At 40.7% G+C, this 12,744-nt stretch overlaps 1 protein-coding gene across 1 annotated transcript in view; it reads right to left on the bottom strand.

The window, feature by feature from the left end:
• The window catches only part of LOC149177446 (gamma-glutamyl peptidase 5-like), a 411,652-nt gene extending 400,571 nt beyond the window's left edge, over positions 1-11,081 (bottom strand). The window contains exon 1 of the mRNA XM_089423411.1: positions 10,713-11,081. Within this exon, the coding sequence (XP_089279537.1) occupies positions 10,713-11,027 (315 nt within the window). The 5' untranslated portion in view covers positions 11,028-11,081. The remainder of the gene's footprint in view (positions 1-10,712) is intronic.
• Between the last annotated feature and the right edge of the window lie 1,663 nt (positions 11,082-12,744).

Raw genomic sequence — 12,744 nt, 5'->3', positions numbered from 1 at the left:
ACAATGGGGACCATTTCTTCCTAAGGGGAGAGAAATGATCTAGGTGGATGTTGGTGGCCACCTGCCTATTCAACTAGGACCCCCACCACTGTCTCTTTCAGTTTTTCAATTTCCTTAATTGTAGCACAATTTACTATTTTTGGTAGTTTTTGAGGTCCTGAACTTCCGTAATCATTTTGAAGCTCTAAATGATGTTTTTTTGGGAATACCGGGGCCGACATAGGTTGTTGATTAGTGTTGGTCGGTCCAAAGTTGTAGTCCTCGGATTGATCTTTCTAACGAGGTATTGTGCGCGTCAACAAAGATCGTATGCCAAAGTTACGACCCCGGGAAATTGATGTACCAATTTACCCAAACGAGGCTCATAGTTTTGGCGCTTCATCTCCTAGGGTTAGGGATTTGGATGTTTAGGGTTTTCCATTGTTTATCAATAATAAATAGGCCTTCAAGCCTCATTGTAACATAGTTCAAAGGCATGTAGCCACCACATCTCTTCTCAGAGATAAGCTACCATCACCCGAGCTAGTCTTATTTCCATTATGTTTGTAAGCATATTTTAGTATTTGATATTAATGAAATGAAAGGTTTCTGTTGCATCTCTATATTTATGGTTATATCTGTAATTTGTTGCGTTCCTTTTTAAATTCGGATCAAATCAGTTTCTCTAAGCACCACCAAGGCCGAATACATTGCAGCTAGTATGGCCTGTTATGAAGCTATATGGTTGAGGAAACTCTTCAGTGAGTTATTTGAGCACGTGCTGGATACCACCGTGAGATATTGCGATAACCAGAGTGGGATTCACCTTTCAGAGAATCCCGTGTTCCGCGACCGCTCCAAGCACATTGATATCAGGGACCACTTTATCTGGCATATGGTACAACGAGGAGCAATAAGGCTCCAATGCATCGGGACTGACGAGTAAATTGCTAACATTCTCATAAAGCCCATGGGGAAGGTAAAATTCTCAGCCTTTTGAGAGAAACTTGGAGTCATGGAAGGACCCTCCCTTGAGGGACCCGCTTGAGTTGGACATTGAACTCTGGGAGCTCTTGGGGGCTTGGAGTACTTCTTAAAGCTATGAGCGACCATAGGGTGAGTGGTTCACCTTCCCCTATGATACACCATGATGGTTGACATGTGTGTAGGGTGAGTGGTTCACCTTCCCCTACGATTGATGACACGTGTGTAGGGTGAGTGGTTCACCTTCCCATACAATTGATGATATATGCATATGATGAGTGGTTCACCTTCTCCTATGGCATATGAATAGGGTGAGTGGTTCACCTTCCCCTGTGGATGCCACAGCGTACATCCTACCCATGTAGTCTAGGACTCATGGGAAGTACCTCTCATCTGGCCAATGAGTTGGGAAAAGTGGATAGGGACCATAGCACTATAGATGGACGCATCGTGTACTGTCGTACTCCCTATGTCTAGGATGCATGGTGTTCAACAACTTGATCTGGGATCAAGTCTGATTGGGGTTCTACCCTTGGACTGACTTTTGTCAGTGGAGAGTGGTAAGGTCTTGTGACTCACTCTCAATCGATTCTTCTTCATTATCTATATCAGTGTTCAGTAGAGTTGAGACGAGATGCAAATATGGTACATGATGACAGGATGGCATGATGATGGATGGATTGGCAGGTGGAATTCTCCCTAGTTGAGAGGGAGTGTTAAAATTGGCAACTAGGGACAAATTCAACTTTAGACAACTCATTTGATGGAGATGATTATTGCATTGAATTCCTCCTTTCGAGAGGATCAAAATCAACCTAAAGATCATCCAATTTGGATAAGAAAAAATGTGTTTTTGAATTTATGCCCACACACGTGCAAATTGTCAAGGTCAACCACATCATCATGTAGGCTCATGAAGCCCAAGAGACATGTCACTTCACCCTCACTGACTTGTATAAATATGAGAGACCTCAAATCTCATTTGGCATCATCTCAACTCCCACATTCTTCTCTCTCCTCATCTGATTGGTTTATACAACTTATTGGGCATCTCTTTTCCTCACACGTGTTGCAGCAGAAGGACGAATTACAAGGACAAAATTTTAGACTCTGTTGCAGGTTTGACCAATGTTGACCAAGGGTATTTTGATCACATTTGACTACGATTTTTGGGTCAAAATTTCGTTTTTGGAAAGCCACATTTATTGGCATAGGAACTGAGGCATTCTGTTGACTTTGACCACAGACCAATCACAGAGTTGACCACATAGTTTGACCAAGTTTGACCATTGTTTTCATCACTATTTTGGGTTGACTTTGACCATATTAGAAGGCCAAGTTTGATTGGGTGTGAACAAGATACTTAGAGGACACTTTCTTGTTGCTTTGACCAGCATTGACTTTCTGGTTAGGGCTATTCACTGCTACAGAAATTTTCAGATTTGACAGGGTTGCTTTAATCATCATTTGGAAATTCAATTTTGACTTTACTGTACTCTCTCTGTGTTGAACATTTGATATAATAATAAGAAAATTTGATTAAAGGGGTTTCCCCATCTTGGGGTTTTTCCCTGGCATTAGCCAAATCTAGTGTTCTCTTGTCTTGGCCCATCTTTTGCATTATACTGTTCATGTTCTATCTACACTTGCTGTCAATGTGAATTATGGTCAATGTGATTGCTATTGGAAACTAATTTGGAAATTGTCATTGGGTTGCTTAAAGGACATTGAAGTAATTGTGCTAAGTATAGAACATACCATTGTTAACTAAAATTAACACCTTGTGACAGAGATGTATGGCAGTATGATAGTGATACTTATAATTGTGATGATAGCAATATGATCATGACAGAGATATACGCTACCTTCAGTGATATGGAGGTCGCCCTATCAAAGTGGAGGACTCCTTGATAGATTTGTATGCTTCCATCTTATGAGGATCCTATATGATCCAGTGTTCGCCCTAAGAGGTCTATTGTGATTGTTGTTGAAAGACTTGTGTCTCATTATAGATGCACTTTGTATCTCAGTTGAATATTGAATGACTAATAAAAGAAGAAATGATAATGGATTTTCCCCCTTATGAGGTTTTTCCCTAGTCTTTGACCAAAATCCTAGTGTCTATTATGACTGTTTTTCTTCTAATATTCATTACTGCTACACTGCATTGTTGATGTTAATGTTCTCTCTATATAATTGCTTATGATGATATGGGGTGAACATTGAATATAATGTGAAAAATGTTGAAAATGTTTTAAAATGCAATTATCTACAATGAAGAAATATCTAGCCCTAAAATTAACAATATTATTGTACAAAATTGGCTATAACAAGCTTGTTTGTATTGATAATCAATAGACATGCTAATATGCTAAGACTTGGGAGGTTATCAAGGTAGTGGAAGCTAATGCAAGTGCATTATGTATAAGATAGCCAATAGCTATGCATATTAGCAAAAAAAGAGAACAAAATTGAAAATGCAACTAAAGAATGATGAAGCAACAAAGCTAGAGGATGGAATGTGGGAGGCATATCTATTTATTTTGAAAATTTTGATGTAAGAAAAATATTGTTGTAATTGTATATAATGGTGATGTGCACCAAGGATTGTGCAAAATCTAAGGAGAGGGGAATGTAATACCTTAGTTTCGATCCCCAATTTTGTAATGTTCCAAACTTAGAGAAACAGTGATATGCAAAGCAAAATCTCTTTATAACACAGAAAATTAAAACAATCAACAAATGCTCGATAAACTCCAGAAGTGAGAACCAGCTGAGCCATTTTATTAATCGAATGGAGCAAGTACAATAGTATGGAGAAATGCACCTGGGCTTGCCTCAAGGGAAAGCTTGACATAACCTAGGTGATAAACAATAATCTCAAAGCTGGAAAATCACTTCTCCTCTAATGCTTTGCATGTCCCCCATAAACTACACTGCTCGCTGGAAAGGAATTGCAAGAACCAATCTCTTTGGCCAAAACCCACAAAACCCAAAAATTGTTTGACTTGAATCCAACCTCCCAAATTCGGCCTCCAATATGCCCTACGCCCTGCAAACTACTCAAGAACACGGCCTACAAGGAACGCCAACGAAAACCTCCTCCAAGCTCCGAAAATGAAGGAATCTCCTCTCCCAATGTTTCCCTTAACCTACTCAGTAAAGTTCAGCCTCAAAGACTGAAACTCTACCCTCCACATGAGCAACAAGTGCTGCATCTGCGTTGGCCCAGGAAGTGCGAAAGTCACCCTGCAAAGAAGCACACTTCTTCAGCTCCAAAACTCTCCAAAATGACAGAAAACCTCCTATGCCTCCTCTCCGGAAAATATCTCAACCAAACTTCACTGCAAGACACCACAAGCAAACTCAACCCTCTCCTTCACTACGTCCTCAAGTAATATGCACCACCTAGAGATGAATGCAACTGCTAGAAATCACAATGAAATCCTCTTCTTGAAGAATGAACAAAACCTTCCTAGGGTGGCACTCTAAGTGCCCCGAAGAAAGGGTGACCTCTTCGCTTGAAGAAATCATGTTGAATAACAAGTGACTCGGCTAAGCAGCTCGAGCAACAAAAGAGAAATCGATATGCCAAAAAGATGCTTCAAATGAGGAGAGTTTCCTTCCTTATATAGATTTCATGGAGCACTTTTCCCTCCAATTTTACCTCCATCGTGGGCCCTCACTTAACCACCTCCATGCAAATCGAACTAGGGAGTGTGTATTCCCCTAGTGTGGGTGGCCCCCATGTGTAACTTAACCACAATAAAAAGTTTTCCTAAGTCTAATCTCCTAATAAAATCAAATGCGCCCCACTATCTCCAAAAATGGCCCCAAAATACAAAAATTAATCTTGTTCCAAATTAATTTAGGAAGGGACATGAAAGTCCTCCCCTCCCAAATGTTGCTTGTCCCTTAGCAACTTCAATATTGGATGCTCAAGTATGTGCTCCCCTTCCCAAGTGGCATCCTCATCTGGTAAACTCTTCCAACGCACCAAATACTCTCTGATGACCCTACTTCTGAGCTTCCTCTCCCTGGTCTCCAAGATCGCCTCCGACTCTAAAATCATATGCCCCTCATCATCAAGTGGAGGCAAATCTACAACTATTGTAACCTGCTGTCCCAACACCCTCTTGAGGCATGACACATGAAAGCTATTATGGATCCTGCTCCTTGGTGGTAGCTCTAGTGATGAAATCCATAAAGATACTCTCCCATTTTCCATCAGGGATGGGAAAAGGCTACAAAAATCCTGTTGGATGGGTCAATTCTCCTTTGTTCCTCTGGCAAGCTTCGCACTCCTACACATGCCTCAACACGTCTCCTTTGAGGCCCTTCCAAGTGAAGCGCTCTCTCACTACCATATAATTCTTCCTGAACCCCTGGTGTCCAAACAAAGGAGAATCATGAGCTACTATAAGGACACACTCCCTTAATTAGGATCCTAAAACCAGAAATATGCGCCCTTTGTAATAGATGACCTCATCCATCACCCTGTAGCACTCATCTACATAACTCCCCTCCAAGATCTCACATGCCCAACGATCCTTGGAGTAATCTACTAATAACTGAGCCTTCCAATCATGGCAAATGCTAAGTCCTGTTGGTCTCCTGGATAGTGCATTCGCCACTACGTTGTGCTTCCCCCGCACATACTCAATATAAAAATCGTAGGCCTGCACTTGCTGACCCATCTCTGCTGCCTATCATTGAGCCCTGCTACCCCATGAAGTGGCGAAGACTATTGTGATCCATCTTCACCCGAAACCGATTCCCCACCAAATACTATGTGAATTTGGCCAATGCATGCATTATGGCCAACATCTCCTTGTCATGTATAGAATACGACATCTCATGTGGTAGGAGCTTCCGGCTCTCAAAAGCAATAGGGTGCCCTCCTTGGGACAAGACTGCTCCAATCCCCACACCCGATGCATCGCACTCCACTGTGAAAGGCTGTGAAAAATCTGGAAGTGCCAATACTAGACAACAACTCATCACCTCCTTGAGGCAATCAAATGCTACTGGAGCTCCCTATATGCATACAAAAGCCCCCCTCCTAGTCAAAGCAGTAAGGGGTGCTGCCAACTATGAGAAGCCCTTCACGAATTTCTGATAATAGGTACAAATGCCCAGAAATCCCCTCGACGTTGTCCCATCTCGAGGCTCTGGCCAATCCAGGATGGCTCAAATCTTCTCTACATGCACCTTGACCCCATCTACGCCTACAAAGTGCCCCAAGTAAAGAATCTCTGTCAACCCAAACTCACACTTGGACATCTTGGCGTAGAGCTATTTCTCCTTCAATATACACAAGACTGTCTCTAGGTACTGCAGGTGCTCCTCCCATGTCCTATTGTAGATCAAAATGTCATCAAAGAATACTAGTACAAACCTCCTCAACCCAAAAGGCATTGGTCAACCCAAAAAGAATGACCAGGAACTCGAAATGCCCATAATGATATCTAAAAGTTGTCTTCGAGATGTCCTACTCCCTCACCTAAATCTGATGATACCCCGACCGCAAATCTATCTTAGAGAAGTACTTGGCTCCTCTAAGTTCGTCCATCAACTCATCAATGCGCGGAATGGGATACTTGTTCTTCAGCGTTTTCTTATTGAGGGCCCTGTAGTCAATACACATTCGGAGAGTCTCGTCCTTCTTCTTCACCAACACCATCGAAGAAGTAAACAGACTGGACTCAGTGTAATGTGACCCAACACCAATAGCTCCCTGATGGCCCTCTCGATCTCATCCTTATAGGTCTTGGGATGCCTATAGGGTGTAGTAATGATTGCCTGCACACCAGGCTCTAGCTCTATAGTGTGCTTGAACCCCCTGTCAGGTGGTTGTCCCGATGGTATATCTCCAAAGACTACCGAATATCTATCCAGTACTGCCTGTATGTCTGGATGTGGTGGCTTGGCCTTCCCTCCAGCCTCTAAAATCCTCAGTTCTACAGCCCATGCTATGCCTCCATGCCTCAAGTCAACCTCCATCATGTGGGCCAACACTGTCTGAGGGGGGTACGAATGCATGCCCCGAAGAACCACTAGGTTGCCATCCAAACCAGCAAACTCCATCACAAGGTACTTCCAATCGGTGATAACTCAGCCAAGGGAATACAACCGTTGGACTCCCAATACCACATTGGTGTTTGGTACATCCACCATGAAAAAGTGGTCTGTCATTGAATAGTTCCCCATAGTCGCTGTCAGAGCGGGAACATATTGAGTGCACTGCATAGTCCTGTCTCCTGGTATTAGGACTGAAAACCCCTCGAACTCTGTAGTGGTGATGCCCCTCCTATGGACCATCTGAGCATCAATAAAATTGTGGGTGACCTCATTGTCTACTAAAAATGAGACACGCTGCCCTTGCACCATACCTCTGATCCTCATGGTCAAAAATTTGGGGATCCTGCACAAAGAAGCTAGGACTCCCCCAGCTGGTGCAAAAGATGCTCCTCCCTAAGGTGGTGGTGGTGGTGGGGCCCTCCCTGTTGCATCCACGTCGTCTCCTCCACCAAGCTCTAACTCCTCATCGTCCTCTTGATCACTGTCAGAGAAGACCTCAATGTAATGGGCCTTGCCCGTTATGCATTGATGGCCTGGTGCCCAAGGCTCTCGACATGTAAAACACAATTTCCTCCTCCTGAGGTCCCTCCTGGTCTCATCATCCAGCTGTCCTCGCCCTTGGGCTTCTCTCTACACTGCAAGTGCTCTAGTGTCACCTCCCTTTTAAATGTAGGGAGTGCGTGGAGGAAATGGTGCCTGGGCCTTGGGGATGGCCCCTTGCAAGTCCCGTGTATAGGTCACTGCCTCCAAAAGAGTAGATGGTATGCGTGACTTCACCAGTCCCCGTAGTGGCTTTGTCAACCCCTCCACAAACGTATATACTCTCCTAGCATCTGACAAATCTGGCACCATGACTGAGACCTTCAAGAACTCCGAAATATAATGCTCGGGTTGTCCTGTCTGCCTGAGCTGAGTCAATTCCCTAAAGTGAGCCTCTGGATCCCTCTGATCAAAACGCTCTACCACTTTCCATGTGAAGTCCTCATAGGAGGTCACACTGGCATGCCCCAGAGTGGACAAGCCATGAAACCACCAATCATGTGCCTCTCCCTCCAAATGCAATGTATCCATCTTGATGGCTTCTACCTCCGTCATCCTGTTGAGCTGGAAGTATGTGTCCAGCTTCTCTATCCAAGCACGTGTTGTGCACTTGGTAGTGCCATCATAAGTGGGAAAATACATTTTCCCAATAGTGCAGTGCAACTCATAATTTTGCGTACCATAGCCCTTCCCCTTTTCATTCTGTTTGAGCTTGCAAAAGTCTTTGAAAGTTAGAGCCTCTCTGAAGTCTGCCCCCATGGACTGCCACTCCTGGAAATGCTCCCCCATCAACGATGGATCCTCTCCTCCACTAGTTTCACCCTGTGCCAAAGGTATAAAAGAGGGTAAAGTAGCTCGAGTTGGCTCAATTGAGGATGGCCGTTGTGCAGTAGGTGAGAGGTGATTGAACTGTTGAGAGGCCCCTGAAATCTCTCCAACTAAAAATTCCCGGTTCTGCATCTTGATCTCGTCTAGCATCCCATGGCTGAGTCAGAATCTAAGCTTTGATGCCACAGTAATGTTCCAAACTTAAAGAAACAGTAATATGTAAAAGAAAATCGATTTATAACACAGAAAATTAAAACAATCAGCAAATGCTCAATAAACTCCAGAAGGCAGAACCAGCTGAGCAATTTAATTAATGAAATGGAGCAAGTACAATAGTATGGAGAAATGCACCTGGGCTTTCCTTAAGGGCAATCTTGACAGAACCCAGGTGATAAGCAATAATCTCAAAGCTGGAAAATGACTACTCCTCTAATGCTCTGCATGTCCCCGAGAAACTACACTGCTCGCTAGGAGGGAACTGCAAGAAACCCTGTCTCCGGTTCTTAGACAATGCTGAAATTTTAGCCCCAAGCTCTTTGGCCAAAACCCACAAAAACCCAGAAAAGGTTTGGCCTGAATCCAACCTCCCAAATTCGGCCTCCAATATGCCCTACGCCCTCCAAACTGCTCAAGAATACAACCTGCAAGGAACACCAACGAAAACCTCCTCCAAGCTCCGAAAATGAAGCAATCTCCTCTCCAAATGTTTCCCTTAACCTCCCCGGTAAAGTTCAGCCTCAAAGACTGATACTCTACCCTCCACGTGAGCACCAAGTGCTGCCTCTGTGCTGGCCCAGGAAGTGCGAAAGTCACCCTGCAAAGAAGCACACTCCTCCAGCTCCCAAACTCTCCAAAATGACAACAAACCTCCTATGCCTCCTCTCCGAAAAATCTCTCAACCAAACTCCACTGCAAGACACCACAAGCAAACTCGGCCTCCTCTTTACTGCATCCTCCAGTGATAAGCACCACCTAGAGATGAATGCAACTGCTTGAAATCACAATGAAATCCTCCTCCTGAAGAATGACGAAAACCTTCCTAGGGTGGCACTCGTAATCCCCCGAATAAAAGGTGAGCTCTTCGCTTGAAGAACTCGTGCTAAACAGCAAGGGACTCGACTAAGCAGCTCGAGCAACCAAAGAGAAATCAATATGCCAAAAAGATGCCTCAAATGAGGAGAGCTGCCTTTCTTATATAGATTTCGTGAAGCACTTTTCCCTCCAATTTTACCTCCATCGTGGGCCCTCACTTAACCACCTCCATGCAAATCGAACTAGGGAGTGCGTATTCCCCTAGTGTGGGTGGCCCCCATGTGTAACTTAACCACAATAAAAATAATTTTTCCTAAGTCTAATCTCCTAATAAAATCGAATGGGCCCCACTATCTCCAAAATTGGCCCCAAAATACAAAAATTAATCTTGTTCCAAATTAATTTAGGAAGGGACATGACAAATTCAGTGTTTATATACATGATGAATGGCTATAATACAAAAAATGTAATTTCTAACTGAACATTAAATATTAATAAAAAAACACGTGATCAGTTACAAAAGAGAAAGACAAAAAGAAGGGGGGCTATGACTCCATGAGAGGCGAAAGAGGGGTTTAGTAGGCTAAGGAAGGGAACTTAGTAGAGAAGCTAACACAGTCTTGTAAAACGCAATTATGTCATTGATTATTAGCTAATTATAGTTTATTGTTTAATTAAACCTTATGGAGGGATTAGTCCATGAAGGATACATGGCACCTACATGCCATGCAATTAAATTTCACCTTTACCATGCAAGCAAACAATTATGATTATTATGGTTTTGAAGGTCTGGGAGGAAAGATTGAAGATTACTGTTGTTCAATACTAGAGATATGAACTTGCCAAAAATCAGAAATCACCCTACGAACTATTCTTTGTTTGGAAAATTGAAGAAATTGCCCAAGAATGAACTGATGCGTGAATATTAAATTCGAATTGTGAAAGTTACAGCCACAAAGTTGAAGAGAATTGTGGTTGTACGAAATTATTTCGTTGTGACTAAGGAAATTTTGCTACAGTTAATTTCCTAAAATCCCATAAATGAAATTCCTGGCCACCCCATGATGGCACCCTAGAAGGAAGTGGGATAGTCTGAAGGATTCCTGAGCAAAAGAGGGGATCTTGCAGTTAGATCAGGAATAGTATCAAAATACACGAATATTCAATATAACAGAAAAGGACAATTGCCCTTCTTGCAATTCGGTCAGGAATGGTATAAAAGATACACGAATATTCAATTTAAGAGAAAAGGGTATTATATAGCACACCTGGTGGCCAAAACAGATGCCCAGAACCTTCTTGTGCCTGTCATACAAGTAGTTGATAACATCACAGAGCTTCTGGATCCATTCATTATTGTCATGGGCATTCGCACTGCTACCAGTTATAACAAAGCCATCGTAGCTATCCAATTCCTTCTGTGATGGGAATTTCCCATCGATGACTGCATAGATGTCCCAGACCTCCCCTGAGTCCTTGAACAGATTCGCCAGCATTTCTCCAAAGCCACCATATTTGGTCTCTATGTATTCAGTAGCGTGTCCTGCCTTGAAGACAGCAAAACGTTTTGGGATGCCAGCCATCGTGGTTGGGAGAGTTTTCCGAATTCTATGGAGGTGCCACCCTTTGAGTAAGAGTGGTGATCGCTAAATATCACCTTTCAAAGCGTGACGATTGATTAAGATTATTGTATGGCTTAATGGTACTAAGAATTAGAAAGGTCTAATTTTAAGGATTAATGCTCATTAACTTCGAAACGCTTTGAGGAGATTTTCTTTTATGTGATTTATTAATTTCGAAACGTTGGGATGAGATTCTCTTTTATGTGATTTAAGGGATTTTTTCAAAAGATGTTGTTATGATTATTATGGATCAGAGAAGTTTAAATTCAAAAAAAAATCTATTTTAATTATAGATTTTATAGATTTACCAAAAGTCCATAACATTTAAATTTTAAACTTGAAAAAAGATTACATGTCAAGAGGTTTAATCTTTTCTAGTGCTTAGTAAATATGTGATTAAGATAAATCTATAGTGGTAATTTTTCATTGTTTATATAGTATTTTTGAATATTTTATCATTATTAATATTTTATATTAAAAATTGAATGAGTTACACATTTTTTTTCTTATTAACACATAACTACATTATTTTATCTTTAATCACTTTTTTTAGCATTGAAACATTTTACTAAGGTAAACACTAATACACACATAATAAAGAGAGAGTTCATACTGAAATATATTAATTAATATGGATATTCAAACAATTTATTTAAGTTTTCTATATATATATATATATATATATATATATCAAAGAACCAAATAGAATGAAAGTGAAATAATGGATTGTAAAATGAGCCTCCTACATTTTTAACTGTTTATTTATATGGTTTTTTATTTTTTCTCTTTTTGTTTTGATTGGCATTAACTAAAATTATTTTTTGTTTATTTATATGGTTATTTAATTTTTGTCTTTTTGTTTTGGTTGACATTAAAGAAAATTATTTTTATTATTTTTTGAGGACTTGACATACTTACACATGCATTGTAGAATGGGCCACTAGGCAATTTTTAATTGTTTATCTATATGGTTATTTAATTTTTTATTTTTATTTTGGTTGACATTAGTAACAAATATTTTTATTATTTTTTGAGGATGTTACATACTTACACATGTCCCTCATACTGGATTGTAGAATGAGCCTCTCTTCTATTTTTAATTATTTATTTATATGGTTATTTAATTTGTATTTTTTTTGTTTTGGTTGACATTAGTTAAAATTATTTTTATTATTTTTTAAGGACATGGCATACTTACACATGTCCCTCATACTGGATTGTAGAATGAGTCTCTTGGTGATTTTTAATTATTTATTTATATGGTTATTTAATTTTTGTTTTTTTTTTGTTTACATTAGCGAAAAATATTTTTATTATCTTTTTGGAGATGTGGCATACTTACACATCTCCCTCATATTGGATTATAGAATGAGTCTCTCGGCTCAATCACAAGTTGCGTGAAAGATTTGAAGGCATCGTATAGGACATGGACACCAGTGGAATGTTTGGAATACAATTTTTAAAGTATTGTGCTAGGAATGTTCGAATTCAATTAGAAGATGGTTTTTTTAAGCACTTTTTCAATTCAATTTTATCTGAAATCTTGGGGAGACTGTAGAAGTTAAGCGGATTGTAGAAATTAAGGGTTGAGATTTATCTCCAAAATTGTTATATCATGTTTGTCTTTTTAATTAAGGGTTGAGATTTATTTCCAAAATTGTTATATCATGTTTGTCTT

The sequence above is a fragment of the Pinus tabuliformis genome, chromosome 4_1 (assembly GCF_031772625.1).
Source record: "Pinus tabuliformis cultivar Carrire ecotype Pingquan chromosome 4_1, CPIR1, whole genome shotgun sequence".
NCBI lineage: Eukaryota > Viridiplantae > Streptophyta > Pinopsida > Pinales > Pinaceae > Pinus > Pinus tabuliformis.
This window is presented reverse-complemented; position numbering and strand designations above follow the sequence as displayed.